At 47.9% G+C, this 26,439-nt stretch overlaps 1 protein-coding gene across 1 annotated transcript in view; it reads left to right on the forward strand.

Moving 5' to 3' along the window:
* The window catches only part of LOC144111880 (uncharacterized), a 116,609-nt gene that overhangs the window by 6,133 nt on the left and 84,037 nt on the right, over positions 1-26,439 (forward strand). Inside the window, exons 3-7 of the mRNA XM_077644908.1 lie at positions 11,359-11,396; positions 11,459-11,496; positions 15,916-16,040; positions 21,014-21,094; positions 21,400-21,464. Of these exons, the coding sequence (XP_077501034.1) occupies positions 11,359-11,396; positions 11,459-11,496; positions 15,916-16,040; positions 21,014-21,094; positions 21,400-21,464 (347 nt within the window). The remainder of the gene's footprint in view (positions 1-11,358; positions 11,397-11,458; positions 11,497-15,915; positions 16,041-21,013; positions 21,095-21,399; positions 21,465-26,439) is intronic.

Here is a 26,439-nt window from a genome sequence, read left to right on the forward strand (position 1 = left end):
CTCTGTGGTCGACGGGTTCGGTGTCATTCTGCGAGAAAATGGCGATGAAACCTACGCGACAGCAGGGGCCGTATTCTGTACCGCTCTCTAAATCGCTCTCAATTTTCTGTGTTTTGTGCTGTAGCTGCCATGTTATTTGTGCTGTGCCTTCTGAGCAGGCAGGTACTGCTGATTCGCCGCTGCCATTCTGCTGCGGCGACTGGGACGCCAGGGCTAGCAGCGCGGCCCATCTCGTTCCGAAGGACATTTTTTTTTTCTTTTATCGCTGCTTATGAAGAGCTAAATGAGCAAGGCGGGTTCTCGGGGGTGATTTCCGGGCGCCCTCTGCTAGGCATCGGAAAATATGCAGAGGCCTTGAAGCGCGCTGAAAGTTCTTCGAACGTCTTTCTCAGTGTCTGAAGAGCCTGAATCCGTAATTGAAATAGCTCGCAACAGCGCTTTTATAGCACTTCGGAATTCGACTGCCGGCAGTCGAATCTTAAGTAAGGTGCAGCAAAAGACAGCACGGAGTCGGTTTCCTCGTATTCACTGTGGGAAGCGTAGAACTACTTCATAGCAAGGAACTATGCGATGTCGTCGTCGTCGACCATGGCCGACACGCGAGAGCTTAACCCCTCCACGGTGAGCAGACGACAAAACCTGTTTGCACGCGCTCGATTGAAAATTGTCGCACCTATGAGGTTTGCATGGAGCTTCCTCGACACCACCTGTACCACCATGGGCGCTCTAAGCATCATAGGGCGGAGAGCTACCGACGGCAGAATTACAACTTTTGGCCAAAAAATAATGAAAAAACAAACGTTGCTCGAGATCAAGAATGTCCTATAATTTAATATTCTGTCTATATATAAATCGTAACAAACAAGGAGAAAAGCATGTAAATGCAAAGTTTACTCAAAATAAGCGATGGCTTGATCTCCTATTGGCCAAGCATTGCAGGCCACAAAAGCCGATACTTCGTGCTTAACAGGCGCACTCTTAAAAAGAAAAATGTTTTTGAAAAAAATGTCGCTTCAACATTTTAGAAGATTTTTTCAAGGTATTTCGAAAAACAAAAGCCTTTTATTGGCGTCGTGTGCTGTTGCGTTTTCGCTACTATGGCTTTTGCACACTACTTTTACGCCGAAGTCGTCTGCGCGGAGCGCGCCGTGGATACGGAATGGGACATCTTCGTAACGCCACTCTTGTGTTCCTGAAAAAAACCTACTGTCCCGCACCAAGTAGCTCATCGCCCCATGATGCTTTGCGCGTCCATGGAAGTTCAGGTGCAGCGCCGCCAGCTTTCCTTCTAGTTATCAGTAAGAAACTCTATGCCTAAAGTCCCTCAATGAAGCAAAAGTAACGCAAAGCTTTGAACTTTCCGGCTTCCTTCCTCCCCTAGCGCTCCGCCGGATAATCGAGCCTCCCATTGGCCGAGGTGCCGTGGTCACGTGTTAGCGCGCGCTTTTTTGGCTCCGGAGCAGACGCCGGTGCCATTGTCGGTTGTAGGAATCGCGCTTCGTTTTCTTTCTGTGCAACAGTTTTGGCGGGAAGTGTTTTTCCATCTTTGACGGCGTCTACGCGTTGCGGTGATGCTAAGCTTCTGTTGCGCGTATGGATGCAACAACCGAGGAGGCAGTGGGAAAAGATTTTTTGTAATTCCGTCCGGAAAAAGCAACGCGGCTCGCCGAAAGTTTTGGCTGCACAGGATCAGCCGGGCAAACTTCGATAATGTGCTGGATCCGCAGCTTTGTGAGGTGTGTGGCCGTTCTTCAGTTGTCAGTAGTGTTTTTTTTTTTTTGGGGGGGGGGGGGTGATTTTGGTGCGAAGCGCGAGCGACTGCAGTCTTCGCAGTAAATCCTGTTTGGCATAGTTGTAGATGGACTGGTTCGCTCGTAGGCTACGAAAGCTGTGCTTTTTGTTGTCTTATGCCCACCGTGCCAGCTCTGCTAGATTCTGCAGGTGCAGCTTTGATCGCATTTCGTGGCGTCCACGTGATTGCAGTCAGACTCGTTCGCAGGCTCGACTCGAAAGTTACACTTCATGTTGTTTAATCCCCCATCTCTATGTTGCTTGCGTTGGAGGTCGAGCTTTCAGCTTGCGCGCTGCTGCAGGAATTTTTTTCGCAGTTGAACTCCTTCGCTTACGAACCCCATACTAAATAGGCAGTTCTCGCTGTTTGATACCCGCTGTACAATATAGGTCTAGCTTTTATATTGCGTGCATTGCTTGTCGTACTTGTGTCATTACAGATGCACTCCTTCACTCACGAATTCGATAGCAAAAGGGCGGTTCTTGCTGTTTGAGCCTCCGCTGATCATACTGCTCGCGGTGCAGGTCTATCTTTCTTGTTGGGCGCATCGCTGGACGTATTTGTTTTGTTGCAGTTGGACTCCATCGCTCACGAACTCGATGCCAAAGGGGTGGTTATCGCTGTTGAAGCCCCCGCTGTTCATGCTGCTCGCGATTCAGGTCTAGCTTTCATGTTGTGTGCATTGCTGGACGTATATGTCAGGCAGGGTCCATACCAAAATCGGGCGTTACTGTGCTTAGGCACAGTAATGCAGCTATCGCTTGAATACTCGATATCTGCATGGATAATAATTGAGAATGCAAGGTAGGACCTTCTTTAAACATAGTTGTAGACATTTTGGGTTCAAGGCAGTCATCTCTGCCGAGAATCCATGCAAAAATCGCGCTGCGTGGAACTTTGTAACGGGGATAGGTGGTGTCAAATGAATCACCAACGCAGGGGTGTGCGCACTGATACTATTTCCAACGTCCGACTTTGGCAAAGCTCTTATGGCCTTTTGTGGGGTCTGCTGACGTGTTAACACTTGTGCATGTTTTTCAAGTTGTGAAAGCTCACGCTCTCTGTATATTTTTCGTGTTTTGTATTGTTCCTCGTAAGGTTGTGTCTTACAAGATCTTACTTTATTCGTCTTAGGATCACTTCACCGAAGACCAGTTTGAGAGCCATGTCCTTCGGAATTACGGTATAAAGAAAATAAGGCCAGATGCAGTACAAAAGGGAAGGCAATGTTCTCTTACAGGACATTTTTGCATATGCTGACCCAAGAGGATAATCACCTAAACAAGCAGCATTCGAATGACTCATGCGGCACTGTAGTTGCTCACGAAACAGCGTTAGATGCCTTTCTTGGTTGCTGTTAATCAACCCAAACTATTAACCCTACATCAAAATTCTGATCACAACCGTGTTACAGTGTGCAACTATAGGGCATCGTGTTCGCCTATTTACAAACATTATGTGGCTGACGTGAGTCGGATATTTTTAATGGTAGCCTGCGAGGTGTCCGAGGTATATTAACTCCAAAATAATCTCCAAGCTTTCCTGCACTAAAATAATTAAAATTGAGACGAGTAATCGCCTACACACTGAATAGCACAGCCCATTGCACGAGCCAACGCGCCTTTGAGAGAATATATTATAGGAGCGTTAAACCGCCATCCGTTCAGATAAAGTCTAGGCCGCACATCTAGTCGCATGTCGGCCCAGTTCTTCTTTGCAGAGTTGAATGTTTAATAAGAATGGGCAAAAGACGCCGGTTGAAAAACACAACTCCGAGACATTCACTATAGTGCCACGAGCTCGCTTGCTCACTCCACCTCCGCTGTGTGCACCGCGATCAAAGCGATCGCAGTACGAAAAGTTCTGATAAAGCAGTGCGACGTGGGTCGGGGCAGTTATTTGGGCAAGTAATTTTTGTACCTCCCATGCCATGCGGCCGAATCAGAGGCAAAAATGCAACAAAAAATTGATTCGGTCGCGCGTTCCACTACGCGCCAAAGCGCGAGCGTTGGGAACACAACGCACTGAGTATATTCACTATAGTGCCGCGAACTCGCTCGCGCACGCCACTTCCAACGTATGCTCCGCAGTCAAAGCGATCGCACGGCAAAAAGTTTCGATAAAGCAGCGCTGCGTTGGTTGGGGCAGTTATTTATTTTAGTAACTGATTTTTCGATCTTCCATGTCATCATGTCATTTCGACCGAAGCAAAGGTAAAAAATTGGAGGCTTATCAAGGTTAAGCCCAGTGGATGCGAAGCATACACCCTCGGAGCGTTGTCGTCGAGCCGCATATTGAGCGCGCCGCTTGGCTAGGCGTTCTTCGCGTTCTTCATCGGTTTCCGTAGCACGCTGCAGCCTTCGTTTTGCATTCCTATTATTGTTTGGAGGCATCTTGACCGCATACACGCCCGGCGCAAAGACGCTGGCGCGGTTGCGGGGCACAGAGACTGACGCGACGGCGGGCGCGCGCCGCTTCATCCCTGGCGTGACGTCACATATCACGTGATGCAGCGATGGTGGCGCCGCCGCCGCGTCGCGCGCGACGGCGCGAACCGAAGCGTGGTGGCCACCGCCGGGAGGCGACCGACGGCGCTATATGAGGCCCCATCTGCAGCCGGTGTGACGTCATCACGTGACGTCACATCATGTGATCTCACTTCAGGGTCAATGGTGGCCACCGCCGGGAGGCGACCGACGGCGCGATATAAGGCCCCATCTGCAGCCGGTGTGACGTCATCACGTGACGTCATGTCACGTGACCCCACTTCAGGGTCAATGGTGGCCACCGCCGGGCGTCGCACGAAGGCCCGAAACCTACGTTAATATGCTTCGCATAAAAACGCTACACAAAATTCATTCGGGCGCGCGGTCTCCTGCGCATCAAAAGGCAAGCGTCGGGAGCGTCTGCTAGCATCCCCCGGCCTAGGAGCCACCACCGTCGGCGCACGGGAGGGGCTGAGAGAAGGGGCGCTGGCATAGGAGGAGGGGGAGGAGATGTCGTTACTTTTATTCTATTGAGGGGCTTTAACTGCACCTGCACCGCAGAACTGGTTCTGCACGGCACTGGCACCAGCAGCTTTTTTTCAGGATTGGTGCTGTAAACCAGCACTGAATTGAATGCGTTAGATAATTCAGTGACTCTAAACAGGCTGTTCAATTTAGCTGCACTTGTTGCACCAGTTCAGCCAAGTTCCACGAGTTCAGGCAGTCCAGTGCTGCTTGGCACTGGCTGCTTCTAAAGCAGATATGGTCGAGTGCAGGCCTAGTCGTCTGCTAGCTTTGGCGTCGCCACCAAATTTCAGCTAGTTGTGTGCACCCGCATCAACGTCATCCAAGTTGCGATTACAAACCCCAAAAAATGGTCGTTTTCTAGAAAAAAAAAATGCACACATGATGTGCGAATATATGTTGGAATGCTGCCACTGGTTGACTTGGCCTCTGAGGAAAATCCTGAAGCCTCGACCAGCAACGCACCTTCCTTTGAAGAGACAACTGCCGCAATTTCATCATCTTCTGCAACCTACGCATGGGCACCGCCATGTTGCTGCACTACAGCTGCACCTTCCATTGCAAAACGAATATGGAGGTGCAGCGGACGCATGCTGCACTTGCAAAACGAATGCGAAAGGCCTGCACTCTTTGAACTACAGGTCCGTTCGATTCGCCTGCACTCGATGCACCAGTGCTGTAAAGTTCTGAAACGGTGACTCTAGTGTGCAGGGCCAGTTCCACCAATTCAAGTGCAGCTTGGCACTGACTGCTTTCAAAATGAATGGTCGAGTGCAGGTCTGGCTGTCTGCTAGCCTTGGCGTCGCGAGAAAATTGCAGCCAGTGCCTGAACCGTGTGAAAAAAATATGCCGCCTCGTTTAAGTAACGAGCGTTAGGTGTTTGGTGGCGCCATCTATCATCCATGCAATGTATTACCACGTGATTAGGCTACCTTTCCATACTTCACGGCGAGCGGGCGCCTACTGCCTTGAGGTCGGATATTTTTACCACTCTGGGCCGAAAAGCTTTTTCGACTCTTTGGAGGGCCATTTTTTCCTTATCTCAATGCGGTAGGTGCCCGGTCACCATGAGGTACGATATTGTGAGCCGCGGAGTGCTGACGTCACGGCCGCCATGTTAAGCCTGACCATTACCTACTCACGAATATGCCATTAGTTAGATCATGATGCTATCGGTTAATTATAAGCAATTAAATATAAGCCTAACTATAACTAAATATTAACTTCATTAGTTAATTTTGGTGTCTAACGTGTTCTACTCATGTAGAGGATTCCAAATGTTTAATCCATTTATAATGACCTCATTAACTACTGAGTTCTAAGCGAATAAACAGTCACATGATTAGTCAATTATGACGTCACAGAATGATTGACGCTGCCAACAATCACCAATTTGATATACTAATGATGTCGCCAATCAATCACCAATTGGGTTGCTGTAGCTATTATATGGGGGCCACCATCTTGCATTCCCCAGGCTTAGAAAATTTCGCACCGAAGGGAGGTGGTAGCAGACCCCAAGAAGTCGAGAAGCATGACGTATAAGAGCTAAGGCTCTTAAAATTTTCGAACACAACATCGCAGCGAAGTGGCGCCATGAGCCAGCCTCGATCGACGCATGTGCGCCTCGCAGCAGCTCGTGCAAAATGCACGTGTGTTCTTTTACTTAACACAGCAGAGTTGTGTGCGTGCCGAGTAAATAGCGAGTAAACAGTAAATAGCGGCGCGTCCGCTGTGATTGTGACAGAGGGCACTTTTGCACTGTGTTCGCACGCATCTGTCCACGAGTAATGGTTCGCCGCACGCGGGCGCACCAGCACAGAAGTATTGACACACACACACAGCACGCGTGGTTCTCTGCTCACACACTGCACAGAAATCGCCGCAAGTATTTACAGACCTGATCATCAGGCCCCCAGTGACGCACCGCAGGAGTAGGACTCTACTGGGGTACCATTCTCGTCGACGAGCAGATAAACCTTAGTTCCTTCGCCGCATTTATCGCAACGCACAAGCCATCGTCTCGCAAGCTATCGCCTGCTTCCATGGCTGCTGCAGCTGCAAGATTTTGGCACCGACCACTGATGAGGTGCATAGTTTTCCTGAACTTTTCCTGAACTAGACCTGCACAACAATAGGTGCCGACTGCACACACGCAGTGGCCCCACCTGGCAGCCCCCCTGCCACTGCCCGTGCACATCTGGTAAAGTGCTATATGTCTACGCTAGTAGGCCTCTGCTCTGCTAAAATACTCTAAATATGTCTGAAGGTTGCATGGACTCTAAGCTGGGTGGAAAAACTCTTCGTATCGTGAACAACGAGCGGAGGCCATGAGACAGCCGATAAGACATCGCGGTGAGAGGACATGAAGTGAGGAGATGATGAAGGTTCCAAAGTGCGAGCAACGAAATGACAGCGTGAGATGTCAATGCTGCGCGAAGGGCCAAGCACCTACAAGTGTCGAATACGCCTCGTGCCCGAAACGTCCTTTTCAGAAAACTAAGCGCCAAGTTTCATCGGTTCTGGCAGTATAATATACAGCTTCGGAGGCCCGTGTAGCGCGCATGTGAGTCTGCACCTGTGGCATCGACATAGAGGGATCAAAGGCCGACAGAAAAAGTTTATGAGAAGTGGGTGCGCGAAACAAAAAAAAATATTGTGGCGCCATTAGGCAGGCCAGTCTCCTGAAATCGCTGCAAGTTGGGGACACAGGCGACTGGGTCACGAGGCAACGTAAAAACAAATTTGATTGTTCCTGAAGCACGCATCCGGTTAATTTTCGTTACCGACCGTAGGTCTCCATCTTCGCTGGCGAACACACTCTGGTGAACACAATATATCAATCATAAAATGTTAGCTGGGCTTTCAGTATAATATATTCATTCGCAGGCAGGGCAAGGAATCCTCAAAGAATTATTTTAGCTTACCTCCAACGGTGCAAAATAATGCCCTTGCGGTCGAGTTACACTCTTGTTTCGAGTACTTGGCCCTAATCAGAATCTGAAACTATAGGTTCCCAGGCGTTTTATCATGCGTTTACTGCCAGGTTCGCTAAGCATATACACGGAATGCACTAGTTGCAGTGGCGACAAGGAAAGCACGAAATGCTGTTTTTGCTTTAAGGTTCATCCGCTTTTGGCGTGAGAAGTGAGCGATTTTCCGCTCCAGTCTTTGAGTCTTTCAAGTGTCTCGTTCTGAGTTCTCAGGCCATTCGCGTTAACTGTCAAGTGCAATGTTGAACCTTCTTGCGGGGATGGCGAGGGTTGTTTATCCGCGTGGAGTAGATCAGCATCTTCGGAGAAGGCACATAGAAATAACGGCTTTTAGTCAGATACAGATTTTGGCCGCAGTCGGCATGCGCTCGCACCTCTTGGCGAGCGCGTGCGCATACCGCCCTCGTGAGGTCACGTAGGCACGCGCATGCACAGACTGCCTACGCGAGGGCACGTAGGTGCGCGCATGTGCAGACCACTTCCGCGAGGGTGCGTAGGCGCGCTGCGCGTTCACTGCATGGAGCTGAGGGCATCGCGGCGTCCCCTAATGTGTGAGTCGCGCACTACTGCTCTGTGCTCACGGTATGTACTACGCAACAGGCGGTCGTGTCATTTGTAGTGCCAGGGCAGCACTTGGTACCTACGTGTATGGTCGCGGCTCCGCGTTTGTGTCATCCATACAGCGGCGCGGGAGAGTGTTCAGAGCGCCCAAAATTTTGCACTTTGTACGCAATGCACTTCAGCTGTCAGCTTTACTCTCTTGAAATTGTGGTTTATTTGTTAACTTTTGATTACATGCCTGTACCCCTCCAATGTAATACCCTCGAACTGAGGGCCCCTAGGGGTATTTTGTATAAATAAATAAGTAATTAAAATAAATATCAGCCATAACGGTATCATCGAGATTCACATACCTACGAGACATATCCTAATGTATATGCGCTTTTAATGCTCAGTTTCATTGCCTGTGAAACATCAAGGCATTTATGATGCAGAGGTTGCAGTCTAATGGACGTACAGGCTGTTTCACACTTAGAGGGAAACTGGGAGTGCATGGCAGCCGCGTTATGCGAAGTGCTTGCCCCGATAGAGGAGGAGAAACGGCGACAAAGATGCATGCGCAAAACAAGCACTGCCTGCTGTTATTTCTGCACATGTGCCCTGAGGCGCCAATTCTCGCTGCCTCTCGCCGGCAGCACTACTGGAACCATGGCGGCACGCACTCCCAGTTTCCCTCTAAGTGTGAAATAGCCTGCACATGGTTGATTGAGCGCACGTGTACTGGCATTCAGTTGCGTATGCATATGAAGAGGCGTTATAGCACTACAATGCAGGCAGGCCTGGGCATGCCATCTTGCTTCGTTTTTTAAAATTCTCATCTGTTTATGTTTTCCTTCTGCTGGCATGTTACACTATTGAGGTGAACACTGCATCAAACTTGTTTTGGTGGCAAGGAATTTGCAGTGAGCATTTGGTGCGAGTTCGTTAGATTTAACCATATTGCATCATGTGATTAGCTTAACAGGGTGTTTTACTTCCTGTTAAAACGCATTTTTAAAATCCATTTCTTTTCATGCTAATGTTGGTTAAGACAATTCCAACAATGAACATTTGGTGCCAGTTCATTAGATTTAATGGTATTGCATCATGTGATTGGCTTAACAGGGTATTTTACTTCCTGCTAGGACACATTTTTTTCATGCAAATGTTGGTTAAGGATATTCCAACATTCAAATATATGATTTCGATGATAATATCACAGCTCCTTGAGAAGCTGACTGTTTATGGCGTTATGTGTTTCATGGGGTTTAGCGTCCCAAAGCAGCTTGGGTTATGAGGGACGCCGTTGCGGAGGGCTGCAGGTAATTTTGACCACCTGGGATTCTTTGACGTGCACAGACATCGCTAAGTACACGGGCCTCTAGCATTTCGCCTCCATCGAAATGCGACCACTACGACCGGGATCGTACCTGTGTCTTTTGGGTCAGCAGCCAAGCACCATAACCACTGAGCCACCGTGGCGTCTTGTGCCAGAGGGGATTATGTTGAGTTGGCAAGAAACGAAAGTAAAATATCACTTTTAAATGGCCATTTATAGCGTACCAGGCCTTCAGCTTTCTATGTTTGTCTATGATATTCTGATTGAGGACATGATAATATCATGTGCGTGACCTCTGTCTTTGGCAGTTTAAGAGGAATGGTGCCACACTAGCCAACATTTGGTTAGCTCTGAAAACTAGATTACTTACATTATAGTGTCTAGAGAAAAATAGTATGTGCACAAGGCTTGCAATGTCAGCTGTTTTTGTCAGACTTGTTTGAGATATCATGTTTGTTGTCAGCATGACATGACATCTTCACATAGCAAGGTCACGTGGCCGTTGCCTTCAGTCAAATGACCGATGGGTCACATGGAGCTTGTGACCCATTAATTAAAGGCTTGCACCAAATTCTAGTTGCACATTCATTTTTTGTAATGATGCACAAGAAGTTAGTAAACTTAAATTGCCTTGTTGAATTCGCTTACACCTGATAAATAACTTGTAATTGAATTTTGTTTCTGTGTCACTTTCAACACAAGTGGTGGTTGTAATGAGGCCACTTGAAGCATGCAGAAACTGCCGTATTATATTTACTTGTTCATCTGTTCTCCTATCAGCTCTTGGCGCTGGCTGGTGCAAGAGCTCTACAGATTTAAGGCAGTCAAGAAACACTTGTGTCACATTTCTTTTTCTCATATGTGTCTTATGTGACAGTCAGGTAGCACTTAAGTCACATTTTTTTTTGTCATATGTGTCTCATGTGATTAGAAGTCTAATTACACATCATAGGCAGGTCCAGCATTGTATTGTTGTGAACACCACCTGTCATAGTTGGCAGCTGCTAAAGTGAAGACAGGAAAATCGCCCTCTCCACTTATAGAGGAGGGACCACCTGCCTTGGTTGGCAGGGACTAAAGTGGAGAGGAAAATAATCTCTCTACTTGTAGAGGAGGGACAACCTGCCACATTTGGCAGGTGCTAAAGCAGAGACAAGAAAATCCCCTCCACTTGTAGATGAGGGACCACCTGCCACAGTTGGCAGGGGCTAAAGTGGAAAGGAAAATAATCTCTCTACATGTAGAGGAGGGACAATCTGCCACATTTGGCAGGTGCTAAAGCAGAGACGAAAATCTCCTCTCCACTTGTAGAGGAGGGACCACCTGCCACAAATGACAGGTGCTAAAGTGGAGAGGGAAATAATATCTTCACTTATAGAGAGGAGGGAAAGGCTGGAAGGCGGCTGCCACAAGAAGAACCCAGAGGGCAGCTACCACGGACGAAGAAGGTTCTGATGTGGATGGAGGAATGCGCAACCTGAGGGTGGTTGCCACGGGAACAACCGGTTGGTAGTTACCATGGAAGGCGGTGGGCCAGTCAGCCTATTCCAAACAGCTTTCGCTGATTAATGCACTAAGCCAACAACCTTAGCTCTTCAAGCAAGAAGAATTAATGCTATTATATTATCATCGTATAATGATAATCACACACCCAATAATCTTTTGTTTTTTTTCCTGCTGCAGGAGTATGAGGACTTCAAGAGGAAGGTCATTAAAAGACAGTAAGTCTGCTCATGGCACTTAAAAAGACCTCGGTTCTTAACACTGTACACTTTTCTTGCAGCAATATGATTGAGCAGTTGGAGGCTTCATCGAGGCAAGGTATGTGTCTTTCTTTTTTTTCCTGTTTATCGCAGGACAGTCTACCACATTTGTAACAAATGTACAAAGCGACTATAGTTGCAACAAATGTGTTTTCTCTTGTCCATGTAACTATTGATTGATTGATTTACCAATTGATTAATAGAGTGATTCATTGAGGAACACACAAGCCAGGCCATTTTTGTTATCCCTACAATCTGGGGTTGAAAATACTAATGTGTTCTGATGTCGCTGATAGGAAGATTCTGGCGTTTGTAGGTGTGGGCTGTATTTACCTGGCCCACGAAGCTCTGCCTCAGCGCAGTCTATGCGGCACTGTTCATAGACGAGTACCATTGCTGCTACAGTTGAAGGCAGATTGAAAATTATCCTATTTTTAGCTTGCCTTCCTTTCAAAATCAGCTGGCACTAGTTAGAAAATATGTAGCAGCAGCAGCGGCTTTATGCAGCAGGAGCAGCACCAGCCATCGAAGATGATAAGCGGCTGTTGTCCGGGGTGACACCACTTGCCGCTTCTAGTTGTGTCGTGGGAAGTTTCCCTGGAAGCGACAGGGAGCGGTACACTGACGCGCTGCTGCACCAAAGGTGCGATGATACCAGCACTTACTGGTTTGAAGAGGTGGGGCAGCACTACGTCGGCAAGGTGAGGCCTGGTGGCGGGAAGGCGAAAGAGAGCAGGAGGTCGACAGTGCGGTGATTTGATCGGAGAGACGTGTGATCTGGGCATGGAAGCCGTCATGAAGGCTCTGAAGGTCCACGCGGGAGGGAAGAGATGATGGTGGGGTGGGAGGCTGGGACACTGCGCCGAGAGAAATGTTGGAGTAGGAAACGTCCATGTTGGATGCCGCCAGCTCAGCGTGCTTCTCCAAAGCATACCGATAACGGCAAGCGCTGAAAGAAAAACTCACGCAGGAAGGCTTGGTTGAAGGTGGCAGCCTTGTCGCCCAGGAGCTGCTGGAGTCGCCGCAGCAACTGTGTTGGTTTGCAGTCCCCCAGTTCTTCGGAGGAGATGAGCTGCTGCAGGCGGCGATGTTCCGAGACGGCTGTTCACTTGAGCTCAGCAGCCAGCGTGTCAAATGGGGCTGAGGCGGGCGGAACTATAAGGAGGTCGCAGACTTCAGCGGCAATCTCAGGTGGTAGCGATGCAGCGGCGTGATGAAACTTCTGCGCTTGGGTGGTGATGCGGCCAATAGCAAACTAGCTTTTGACTTGAGTGAGCCAGAGTTGAGGATTGGCCGGCGAGAACTAGGGAAGGCGAAGGGACAGCACAGAGACTGCACCCTTCTTACGCTGCTGCTGCGTAATACCCTCCTCTGCTCCGTCCTTCCAACTTCTTACTGCTCGTCAAACACCAGGTCACGCATCACATTGTGACCACTGGTCCGACCACGCATGCTCGCCTGTCGCCTTGCTCCAGACCGTTAACAGATCACCCGCAACGAGTTTGAACACATGCTTGAGCTCGGCATTATCCGACCTTCATCTAGCCCTTGGGTGTCCTCTCTACACATACACATGGTACCGAACAAATCCCCAGGAGACTGGCGTCCCTGTGGTGATTACGCGCCCTCAACAACACTACCATTCCAGACCGTTATCCCTTACCTCGCATCGCGGATTTTACCACCGCTCTGCATGACGCTACAATTTCTTCTGAAATCGATCTCACCAAGGCCTACCACCAAATCCCTGTAGAACCAACCATCCGATGTACCCAAAACTGCAATCATCGCACCATTCGGCCTCTTCGAATACCTCCGCATGCCATTTGGCCTCTGTAACTCTGGCCAGACATTTAAACGCTTCGTGGACAGAGTTACAAGGTGTCTAGCTTTCTGCATGGCCTACATCGATGACCTTCTCATATTCAGCACGATACGGAGCAGCACTTGCTACACCTCCAGCAGCTTCTTCTTCAACGTCTCTCTAATTACGGCCTGATCATCAACAGAGCAAAATGTGAATTCGGCAAGTCGGAGCTCGACTTCCTTGGCCACCGTGTCAACAGCTCCGGCATCCGGCCTCTCCCATCAAAAGTCCAGGCCATTCAAGACTTTCCTCAGCCTGCCTCAATCCGCAAGCTCCGTGAATTTCTTGGCCTTATCAATTTTTACCGCCATTTCATCCCTCACTGTGCTGCACTCCTCAAACCACTGATGGACATGCTTCAAGACAAGAAAACAAACTCCACACAGCTGACATGGTCTTCAGCTGCTCTGGATTTTTTCCAGACCGCCAAAGCAAAGAAGCCGCCGGAAGTATTGCTTTTCTCGATGTTCTCGTTCTCCGCACTCCCGATGGGCTCGCCACTACCGTATACCGAAAGCCCACACATACCGGCAAGTACCTCGATTTTATATCTGCCCATCCCATAGGCCACAAATGCTCCGTCATGTCCGCTCTGTTCAAGCGAGCTGGTCGTCTATGTTCTAGTCCTGGCCTTCTCTCTTCCGAGCAGCAGAAAGTTCGCGTCGACCTTAAAATAATGGCTACCCCCGTCAGATGCTAGACAAGAACGCCGCTGTAAGGAACCTGCTCAGCCCCAGTTTGTTGGGCAACAGAAACGCGCGACTGTCCCGTATTCCCGGGGTACAAGTGAGGCTCTGGCGCGAATATTTGCCAAATACGGCGTTCGAATTGCGCACGTACTGTCCAGCAAGCTGAAACAGCAGCTGTGTCACGTGAAGGACCGCCTAGAGCGCACATGTTACCCCGGCGTTGTATACAAGATCCCCTGCAAGGATTGCGATGCATCATACATTAGCGAGTCAGGTGATTTTAAAAGAAGAATAAGGGAACACAAGAATGACGCCAAGAAAGGTCGCACTTCCTCCAACGCACTTGCAGAGCATGCCCAAATGATGCAGCACACCATTGACTGGGAGAACGCCACAATCTTGGACACGAAGAAACCTTTATCTTCACGATTACTTCTCGAATCATTTTACATACAGACGACCAAGAATGCTATCAACAGGACGAGAGGGAATCTCCCCGATATCTACGCCCACTCACTGTGCAGTCAAGTCCGCTTATAAGTAGCGGCCCATTCCGCCCATCCTCTTTGTGAACAAGGGACCCGTATGGGTCTCGAAACGTCATGTGTTAAATATTTTTCTTTGGCGAGTGTATGTTTCTTGTGCTTCCAGTATGCTTCCCCCTCGCCAGACAGGATTCTGTCGAACCCTTGATTACGAAACTATCCGATTTCGCTCTCCTTGCTCATCCGCGCCCTGATGCACCCCTACGCCTCCGACTCCGGTGTTGGAGCCGTGCTCCACCAACTCGTGGATGGTTCTTGGAGGCCTCTATCTTTTTTCTCCCGCAAGTTTTCCGCTGCCGAAAGCTGCTACAGTACTTTCCGCCGTGAACTTTTTGCCATGTATATGTCCGTGCGGCATTTCAAGCACTTCCTTGAAGGTCGGCAATTCCACATCACCACCGACCACAAACCACTTATTTTTGCCATCAAATTGGGGAGCGGTAAATTCTCGCCCCGTGAAATTAGTCACCTTTGGTACGTGGCAGAACTCACGACCGACATCAGACATGTGCAAGGTCTTCACAATGCCCCGGCGGATGCTCTGTCACGTGTTACTGCTTCCCTCGCCTCCGCTGCTCCACCACTGAACCTCGACTTTGCCGCCCTTGCAAAAGTGCAGCAACATGACACGGAAGTTATGGACCTTCGCAGGAACCCACGTTCGCCGGTTTTCCGTGAAATTCTCCTCTCTTCGTGCCCTGTCCCCATCATCTGCGACACTTAGGCCAGCACTCTGTGCCCTTTGGTGCCCTCTGCCTTTCGTTGTCTTGTCTTCGACGCCCTCCGTGGCCTGTCCCATCCCGGAATTCGCGCCATGCAGCACCTTCTCACAAAACGTTACGCCTGGCCTGGCATCAACAAGGACGTGCGCACCTGGGCCCGTGCCTGCCTGGCTTGCCAGTAGTCTAAAACTCAGCGACACACAACCGCTCCCTTCGGCTCGTTCCCTGACTGGGAGAAAATTGACTGGGAGAAAATGACTGGGAGAAAATTGCTGCTTAAATGCGAGTATGTCTGAAAAGTAAAAAAAAGTATGGTCTATAAATGTGTGTGTGTGTATATATATATATTATGTATGCATGTCTTTCTCGAATCCTGTTTTCTTTTTGTCTGCCACCATTATTCACCGGCTGAGTTAATTTATTGTACAGGTAACTATAAAACATTCACATTGATCTTAGAAGCACAATTTCAATCTCAAATACCACGGGCATTTTTTGTGGTTCTGCAGCTTCATTTGTGTAAAGCTGCTTGTGGATGTCATGACTGGTAGGAGCACTGGCAGGCAATTGTTGCTTTTGTGCAGCTGGGAAACGGAGTCTTTTCTTTGCACAAATGCACAAGGGATGCGGGTGTACTCTTGTTCGGACTTGCAGAGTGTGCGCCTCTGGAGAAGGCGATCATCAAATATGAAGGCACAGCTAAGCGGCTGCGCATGGATGGGGTCCAGCAAGAGCAGCAGGTGAAAGCTACCTCGGACAAACAGCGGCTCGCTGTACAGGTAGGTAGGTCCGCGTAGGACCGTCGAGGTGTTTGAGTCATTTCAGTATAAAGCCTGCTGCTACCTGTTTTGCCTGGTTGATGGTGCTTGTACATATCTGGTGAGTGATGTATTGCCACACAACACTCTGCTCAAACAAGTGTGTGTTGCACAACATTGCATAATGCTTTTTCACCGACATATTCTGCGTATCAGTTCTCATACTGCACCTGCGTAGCGAGGAACTATGGACATCTTTGGAATAAACACAAGTAATTACCGGGGCACTTAAGTCTGCTTACATGGAAGAATGCGAAAGCATGGAACTTTCTAGAACGTGGGTTTTTTCTGCGACATCAGTACGTGATTTATTTTTATTTATATTATTTTTATTATATTTTCGTTTTAAATTCAATTATGTTTAAAATTTTCTATTCTTTATTATGTTTTTTACTTCATTTATTTTACGGTTCACGTCCAGGTGCTATGTTGACGTCTATGGCTGTTTTGACATCCAGGTGCTATGTCAACGTCCGTTGCTATTGTGTTGTCGAAGTGTAATTACAATTAAGCAATTACAATTCATCAAAAAATAACCAAATGTTTCCCACAGCAAGATCTAATCACGCACTAACACAATCAAACTTTTGCACATTTATCTTCACAGAATGATATAATAATGCAGAGAAAGTTTTGATGACGCAAAACACGGGACATAAACACAGGCTATCGTGATTTAAAAATGTAATTTTTTTTGTTTAAATAATTAAGCAATTACAATTCATCAACCAAATGTTTCCCACAGCAAGATCTCATCACGCACTAACACAATCAAACTTTTGCACATTTATCTTCACAGAACGATGTAATAATGCGGAGAAAGTTTTGCTGACACGAAACACTGGATATAAAAATGGCTATCATGATTTCAAAGTGTAATTTGTGCATTTAATTAATTAACTAATTACAATTCATCAACCAAATTTTTTCCACAGCAAGATCTCATCATGCACTAACGCAACCAAACTTTTGCACATATATCTTTATAGAACGGCACAATCGTGCAGAGAAGCTATGTTGACGTCCGTGGCTGTTGTGACGTCAAAGTGTAATTCTCGCATTTAATTAATTAATTGCACCACATTGACAAAATTTTTCCCACAGCAGGATCTCATCACACACTAACATAACCAAACTTTTGCACATTTATCTTCAGAGAGCGATGTAATCGTGCAGAGAAAATTTTGCTAACAGGAAACTCTGGACATAATGCTTTCACATTACAAAGACGAGCATGAAAGGAAAATGACTGCGCAAGTGCTTGTCTCACAATTAAATTTTTACTGGAAGGCACAAACGTTCATAGCTGGAAAACAAAACAAGGGCTAGCAAAAAAAAAACAGTTATAGATGATCAGTGCGATTGATGCAGTGAAGTACATGTTAGCATTAGTGTTCCCTGCCCTGGACGTAGCTGCCGCTGGTGGGTTCATGCTGTGTGAATGGGTGACGTGATTCAGTCCGTCAATCACCATGTGACGTTCCGCACACACACTCCACTGCCCCCAATCCAATCCAACAGTCGCTGTGGGACACACCTCTCTCCCTCACTGTTCCCCATTTTGTCACTCTTCCCTACCTGTCCCTTCTCACCCTGTCTTCCCTCTCCCTCCTCTCCCCAAGAGGGAGATTCCCCCTTTCACTTTGCCACCTGCAACTCTTGCCACCCACCCTCTCTTATAGTCTTCCTTCTCTCACTTTCCCTCTCTTTGAAGTGGAAAGGACTGCCCTCTCTGCTTTTCCACTTGCCAGCCCGGGTTTTGGACAGACTTTTTCAACATGGGTGTTCAAATGCTAACGAAATAAAAAGAAATTGGCAGTTCTTTGCTTCGCTTATGTCTACTGATGCAGAAATTTCTTGTGAAGGTATCTTGCACAATATTGCATGCGAAAAAAAAATAATTGAGCAGGCTTACCTTATGCCGCATTATTTGTGAATCTTGGTGAGAGAAAACGCAAAGGTTATTTTTACTCCATCTTGCTCCTTTAATCTCTTCCCTCAAAGGTGCAGTCCACGAGACCACTCGTTATCAGACATACTGCTATCACATCTTAGCTAGTAACTACTTATAACGGGTACACACACCCGCCGCAGTGGCTCAGTGGTTATGGTGCTCGTCTGTTGACCCGAAAGACATTGGTTTGATCCGGGCCGCGGCAGTCAAATTTCGATGGAGACGAAATTCTAGAGTCCTGTGCACTTGTAATGGCAGTGGTTGACATTTCCAGAGCCCTTCACTATGGTGCCCCCATAGCCTGAGCTGCTTCGGGACGTTAAACCCCCATAAACCATAACGGATGCACAGATGTGCACTGAGCATTTCAAAGGCATTTTGAACCACATTGGTGGCGTCTTATGATCGTGCATCCCCATTCCACACACCGAATACCAAAGCCTGCCACTTTCTGCGAACTCAGAGTATGAGGCAGATGCCTACATCGATTAACTCTTCTAAGAATGAAGGTATTGACTCTTGTTTAAAACATATTGGGCACTTATCATAACATGCAACTCTGTGTGATCAACCAGAGCGGGTGAAAGCTTACGGGTGCAGCAGCTGTGTCATCTCTCGAAGGGACGAAAAAAAGAGTTGAACAAGAAAGAAAGAAGGGGGGGGGGCTATGTTTGAGGGCTTCGGAATGGGGCATGTGGTATTTTGCATTTCGCCTGCATTAGAACGACCACCGAGGTTGGAAAAAGCAAAAGAAATGAAAGTGCATGAGCCTTTAGACAGCAATATATAAGGGCCACTATCACTGCCTCATGTTGATAGCAGGTTGAAAGAATCAGGAGGTGAAAAAAAAAATGATAGAACAGACATCCCACAAAACACAAGGAGGGCTACGCAACATATAACAAACGTCTACAAAGGTATATGGAAATGTTTAGAAGAAATCTATTTTCAGATGGTCTGTAGACAATGAGGAAAAAAGAGGTTTTATATGCCTGCTAGTGCTCCGCTAAAAAAGATCTAGAAAACTTCTTCGCAAGAACTCGTTAAGAACATATTTAGACATTTTTATTTTTTGCAAATGGCTGCTTATATGAAGCCTGTAGACACCAGATCAGTATGCTATATATTTAGAACCCTCTAAAATCAACTAGTGGAATTTCATTAGGTTTAGTACTCATGCTTTATTTAGAGCTGCTGATTTTGTTTGCTCAGATATCTGCAGTATAGCTCGAACTGCAAAGGGTGGGCAGCTGCCCTTTGCAGCATAAATACACATGCGAATGAGGCAAGAAAACCTACTTCATCAGTCTCTGCCATAGTTTCATCAGTTCATTAGTTTCTGCCAGCGGTGTGCGTGGAGCTTGAAACCAGCATAGTCGAGAAATTGTCTCGCGCTCTACTATGTACGGTATGTCCAACGCACATTCTATATTGCTCTTATTACTCTTATTATATACTGACTTCGAAGAAGAATGCTATTTGCAACGTTCGTTGCGTGGACATTCCTGCTGCCTTAACGGCTGTGCGGAATTATCCTATGTTAATTGGCGCTGAGTCATGTACATGACTAGCTCAGTCATCACTAATCACCAAAATAAAAGACGCATAAAAATGCATATGATTGGACTTAGGTTCTGCGTGGCGTTAGTTCACATCTACCGACTGTGTATGCCAAGTACTTGGACATATATGCAAAGATATGTTTGGAACAAATTGCTGTTAAACAACTTCACTAAAACATTCCCGAGTAAACTTCTCGTCACAGAAATTTTTAAAACATTGCATGGAAAACATATATTTAGAGAAGTTTTTAAAACGTGTGTGAATAAACCTCTTTTGTCAGTATGTTTTTAAAACGTTTGTGGATAAACCTCCAATGCTGAGATGTTTTTTAAACGTTTCAATCACGAGTTAGACGTTGCTAGATGTTTGGAGTTGTTTGAAGACGTTCTATAGAAGTTATGTGTTTCGTGGGATGCACCACACCCACGTGCATTGGAGTGATGACGATAACTGGCTGGAAATTGTAATTTAAAGGCACCAAAACCACACACACACACGAGAGAAGAGAACGGGATAGAGCACCTGTCCCATTCTCTTCTCTCGTGTGTGTGTGTGTGTGGTTTTGGTGCCTTTAAATTACAATGGTCAATTGCCAACTAGCCCAACAAAAAGGTCTCTTAAGCTGGTTGGAAAATCAGATATCCCTGTGTGTTTGTCCCCAAGCCATCTCTGCAACCGACTGTGCCCTAACCGCTGAGCCACCATCAGGGGCTCAACTTGGCAGCACCAAAATATCTGTGCGGAAAGCAGCATTTTCGTATCTTTGAAGCATGAAACTGTTTGATACTCTAGCCTGGCATTGTAGCCTTGTTTCAAATCAAAGTACCCTGGCAGGCATGGACAAAAGGGTGAGGTTCATATGAGGCAAGCAGGTTGCCAGCATCCCAGCTCCAGGGATCATATGAGCAACGGCTGATACCATCACAGGAACTGTTGACGGTTTAGGGCAAAAGTAGGTATGAGTGAGTGTTGGAATTCAGAGTGAATGAGCAGAGGCACTCGCACCTGCAGCAAAGCATGGTAAATCATGTTCTCAAAGAACTACCACATGTTACAGTGTTGGCATGTACGGGCTCAGCAGGCACACACTTGGCAGGCAAGCTTTTACAAGCCATCTCCGGCATACCATGCAGCTACACTGTGGGCGCAGCTGTGGCTCATAAAGGGAGATGGCAAAAATGGAGGTAGCGAGCCTGGTGCTAATGGACTGTTGTAGTCTTATTTAGCCATTTTTAGCTAAGTAGCGCGTGATTGGTGGTAGCATGCTTACCACTATGCTTCTGCCAATCATATTTTACTCTCCAAGCTTGCTGCAATCTCTAGGTTGCAGAGCGAAAGTTTTGGTGTAGAGTAGAATGTTGTATTTGCTATCTGAAGAGAGCTGATGTGGGTTGTGCTCTTTGCACCTGCTTTGCAGCAATCCACCAAGGTCAAAATGGAGTTGAAGGAAATGAAACAACAGTGGGAGCAAGTCGAGGGTGAAGTGGAGTTCTGCAAGGTGAGCTTTTACTTCTTTTTATGCGGCGAATGCGTGTGAGGCTGCAGAAAGTAGAAGCCATACGTCACAAAGCTTAGAGAGGCGAGCAGCACATATCCGATGGGATAGCGCTGCTTTCCGCTATCGCGTCGCCTCCATGTATATGGTCTATTCATGCACTTTCGCATTGTGTTCGCTGCCAGATCTGTGTGGAAGTGGAAACCAACTACACTGAGGCTAAACATTTTGAAAGAAAAAAAAATAGGAACGCTGGGGCATGTTCAGGGATTTTGTACACTTACCCCCCTTTTTTTGTTCCTGTGCAGAATGCTATTCCGAGGTTCATAGAGCTGCTTCGTGAGGAACAAGCGCAAACAGCTACGCTGCACCGGTGAGCTTGTGTCATGTTACAAGAGTTGCACTGGATGAAATATGTCTCTAGAAGCTTGCTGGTTGCTGTCCACTCAAGGCAGAGGGCGTTCTTCTCATGCATTGGATGCAATAACGTGGTAGCGTTAGAGCAAATGTCCAGTGAAGACCTTGGGGCTACAATGAAATTCCTCATTGGTCTACAGGATTGCGACATCATTCCACCACCGTTGCATGTAGCCTGTGAGGAAAGAAAAACAGTTATGCTGAAAAGAAAAATGGCTGAGCTGGTACTCAAAGCGATGCCCCTTTCGTCTTGAGCCGGGCATGCTACCCTGCCATGGAGGAGCTTTGAGTGTGATAAAAGGAGGTCTTGTGTGAGCACCTTGCACTGCAGAGTAGGCTGCACAGCAGGCAAAAACATCCAGTTAATTAAGGTTACCAATTAGCATCGCCAGTTAATGTTGCCAACTAACAAAGCCTTTTTGCGTATGAACAGCCGACAGCCGCTTAATGTATTGTAGTGGCACCGGCATGCGGCGGAGTACTTCGCAGCTCCAAGAGATGGCACTTAAGGAATGCGTTTTGATTATGAAGGGTGTGAAGCAGAAGAAGACTTGGAATGACAGTGCTGAGATGGGGTGAGTGATAAAGCATTGTGTTGGAGAAAGAAAAGAATATGTAGGGCCCATGTTAGCGAACTGGTGTAGAAAGAGGACCTCAGGCCATTGATGGGATCCATTAGCGCTATCGTGTCATGTCCTTAAGGCAGAGCTCAAGGGCCATTTGCAACTAAATTTTACTTTGCCTAGAATGCCTCTCAATATGTTGGGTGCATCATAAAAATAACTGTAAGAATGTTCTACACTTAGAGAATCAGCACTGGTGTTGAAAAAGCTCTATAACAGGCGATGCGTGCACCTGGTAGCGTATGGCTGAATTGGTAGCGCGTCCCCGACTTTCCGAACGGCAACGCTATCGCGTGTTGGTTTGGACAAGAGAACAAAGAAATCAAACGAAACAAAACGAAGCCGTATTTATTCTTTAAAGGAAAAAGGCCAATAAGAAATGGAAATGAAAACAAGAAAACACACACTCAACACGCGTACAGCACTACAGAATAAAAGGAAAGAGTTCACCAGGTAGTGAGCGTCCCAGGTGAAGCGGGGATACCTTGCAGACAGGGCGAACGCGGTCAATGTAGTGCGACGCTGCTGGCAATGCGACAAAGGAAGCGGCGGAAGGGGGCCAGGTGGTAGTAGGAGCGGAGAGGAACACAGGGAGACGCCGCTGGTCTCCCGTCAACAGCCCGAAGAACTTGGCAGCTGCAGGAAAAGCATAGCCAGGTCCCGTCGACAGTGTCACAAAATGCCAGAGGCTTAAAGCAGGTTATCCAAGACTGCCTTTTGGCAACACGGACTCTCAGACCATCGGCTGCCACCTCCACACTTGCAAAGAATGCAGGAGGCTTGCGTCTGTGATCCAAGAGAGGTCACCGGCAGCATGGACCCAACGTCCGACGGCTGCCACCTCCACGCTTGAATGATCTGATCTCTACTGCGTTGCCTTCCTTTACACCTTGGCTCTCTGACATGTTAGCTCTCCGCTCCTCGTGCTCGCCGCGCTCTTTGTTGCCGTCGCCTCGTGCACACCCTTTGCATGCGCACATGCGCAACGCTGGGCTGGCACACGCAGCACTCCGCTGTCCGACGGACCACTGTCGACGCACTGCATTCGAAAATCCACGATGATTTGGTGTGCACCTGACATATGCCCACCCTTCGAAAAAGTTTTGTCGCAGAAAAAACTGCCATCGGTGCACACAACACGAATGTTTACGTGGGAAGCAGTTGATGCACGAACAGTAATGTTCACGTGATAAACTGTCAAGTTAGACGCCGCCGTAGTCACCGGACTTTACACAGGACACATGGAGGCACATGGAAACGCGCACAGAGGGAACATGTCAAACCTTATACACAGAGGGTCAAACCTTATGCATGTGACAAAAGGGAAAATAAAAATAGTACAAAATATCAGACACAAACTTTACACATGTGTATACCATAAAGGTGAATATGTACACACTGAGCAACACATAACCGGAGAACGAAAGAAGAAAAACAACCCACAAACACTACCAGGCCACATTTGCACAGGTAACAATTGCAAACACCGGATAGTAATAGTATACATTGGGTATCACTCTCCGGCAATTATAAACCACTCATGCAATCAGCGCCTATGTTTTCTGAGCCTGTCAGCCTCTTCGATTAAACAACGAAAGATGACGCTTGCACGGTCTCTTGGGACGCACGCTCTTCGTACCGCTTAAGCATATTGATGTGAAAGAGCTTCTTAGTGTGGCCCAAGTTGATCCAATTATCCACGTCACTGCCAGAAACCACGAATGGACCTCTTCACTGCATTACCAGTTTATTGTGGCTGCTCGGCAAAAGAATGAGGGCACAATCTCCAACCCTTAAATGCCGCTTCTTGCTGTTCCTATCTTAATATCTTTTCTGAGAATGTTGGGCACTCAACAGATTTTGATGTGCTGCTCTCACAGTTTGCTCGAGACGTTTTCTTAGATCGAGAACGTTTCATAGGTTGCCTTCGTGTCTTCTCCCAGCTCTTCCTTTGTCCAGAGCTCTCTGAGAACTGCGAGCGGTCCTCGAACATGTCCTCCAAATATCAACTTAAGCGGAGAAAGCCCCAGACTCGCCTGTGGTACCTCGCTATATGCGAACATCAGCGGAGCAATATAACGATCCCATGTTTTGGGCTGCTCTAGACTTAGCTTCCGCAGCATCTGCTTGAGTGTGCCGTTAAATTTCTCCACCATCCCATTGCACATCGGATGGTAAGGTGTCGTGCTGAGATGTTTCACCGCCAAGAGATAATTGAGCTCTCTCATCATTTCGGAAGTGAAATAGGAGCCCTAGTCACAAAGGATCTCTCTCGGAAAACCTATACGTTAGAACATCCTCACCAAACCTTCAGCCACGATTGCTAAAATCTATTTTTGGCAGAGCCACGGCCTCGGGATACCGCATGGCAAAATCGATGAGTGAGAATATATCTGTTCCATTTCACTGATGTGGGCGACAGTGGACCAGCAATATTGTTACGTGGCGACCCGCTGAAGAGTGAGGCGAGATGTATGATAGCAGTGAGATGGTGTTTAATGGCGGCTGCCCTAGCGCGAGTGCTCCGTCCCGCACCACTGCCAGCGTCATTGTCTTCGTGACACTACCCGAGGCTGCCGAGCGATCGTCCCGATCGTGAATCGAAGAAGATATCGACGAAGAGTTGCGCTCGATGGTGATAGGTTCACAGGACGCTACAATAGAAATGGCATGGTGGTGAAGTGCTGGCCGCCACGATGAAAGAGATTTGCGAATGAATCCTGGTCCATGAAGCTTACGGGCCGCAGGTCGCCAGGAGCCGACGGCCGAAGCCCTAAGACGCACCGAAAGGCAGGGGCAGGGGGGCTGTGTGTTCATGTGTGGACAGCGTCTCGGGCCGGTCGGGTCATGGGGTCGGGTCGCAGCGGCGGCGTCATGTCGTCGTATCTTGTGATCAAGGCAGGGGACGGGGCTTGGGTGAGCGGCGATGTCAGTTCGGGCTTGGCAGGCTGGAGCACGGCCGGCCGACGCGGATCAGGAATTCATGGCCGACGACCACGGTCGACACAGGACACTGAAGCTCCGAAACCAGGATAGGGGATGATACCCCGCACCTCACACCAAATGTTACGTGGCGACCGGCCGAAGATTGAGGCGAGATGTATGATGGCAGTGAGATGATGTTTAATGGCGGCTTCCCTAGCGCGAGCACTCCGTCCCGCGCCACTGCCAGCGTCATCGTCTTCGTGACAATATCGGCAGCGGCCCGATCAAATGGAGTGTCAATAAGAGGCATGAGTCCCAATAGAGCTTTCCCTACTTTGCCTTTCGGGCTCGTCCTTTGGCAGGAGTCGCACGAGCTGACATACCTCTTAATCTCCTCCTGCACTCCCAGCCAGTAGAATTGTTCCAGAACTCGATCTGTAGTCTTCTTAATGCCCTGGTGCCCTGCCAACGGGCTATCGTGGGCAAGCCTCAACACTTGTGATCGGCAAGACTTGGGAGAAGCACTACCTGTCGAACCTCTCTGCCAGAGGCGGTACAGCAAACCTTTTCAACAGCACATGAGTGCGAAGTGCCGTGCTTGCCATGGAACAAGTTCCCTACTTTCAACGAACACGCCTTCAATGACTCATCGTCTCTTTGCTATGCTTCTAACATTTCCTTGGTGAACCTCCTAGGACCAACGCTTAAAGCAGTATTTTCTCTCCTTCGTCCAGAAACTTCCTTTCCAGCCAACACCACTTTTCGGCCCTCGCCCTCACCATTTTTACTGGCGTCCCCGTCATTGACTATTTCAGGACATAATTTAGCAACACACCCCAATTTCTTCCAATTAATACCTGGATTTGGCGGCTCACGGGCCTGTGGTATATTTCCAATTATAACATCGTATAATGGTGTCTCCATGCACTTTACCACGGCCGTGCCAGTGAAATAAGGGAAAGCGATATAGACTTCTGCCTCGGGAACTTCCAGACTACTGCCATCAACAAGGAATACCGTAGATGTCGAGCCAGTGAGAGCTGAGTCAGAAACTAGGGCTCTCCGCACCACTACTGTATTGCTCCCCGTGTCCCGTAAAACATGTACGGGTAGGCCTCGGAGCTCACCCTCTAGTACAGGCATGTGTTTGGCGTCTGCAGGCTTTTTCCGGACAAGTCCGACCACCACCTTATCCTCAGCTTGTTCAAGCCTATCTGCAGCTGTGGACACCGTTTCGGATGCAACACACTCTGACTGAACACAACAGGACGATTTCTTCTGGTTTTTATGCTTTTTTTGAGCAGGAATTACATCATGCCCTGTTTTTCGGCAATAAACTCAATAAAGCTGCCTTGGCTTAGACAGACAGTCGGCAGCCTTGTG

Source organism: Amblyomma americanum, unplaced genomic scaffold (assembly GCF_052857255.1).
Source record: "Amblyomma americanum isolate KBUSLIRL-KWMA unplaced genomic scaffold, ASM5285725v1 scaffold_12, whole genome shotgun sequence".
NCBI classification, from domain to species: Eukaryota; Metazoa; Arthropoda; class Arachnida; order Ixodida; family Ixodidae; genus Amblyomma; species Amblyomma americanum.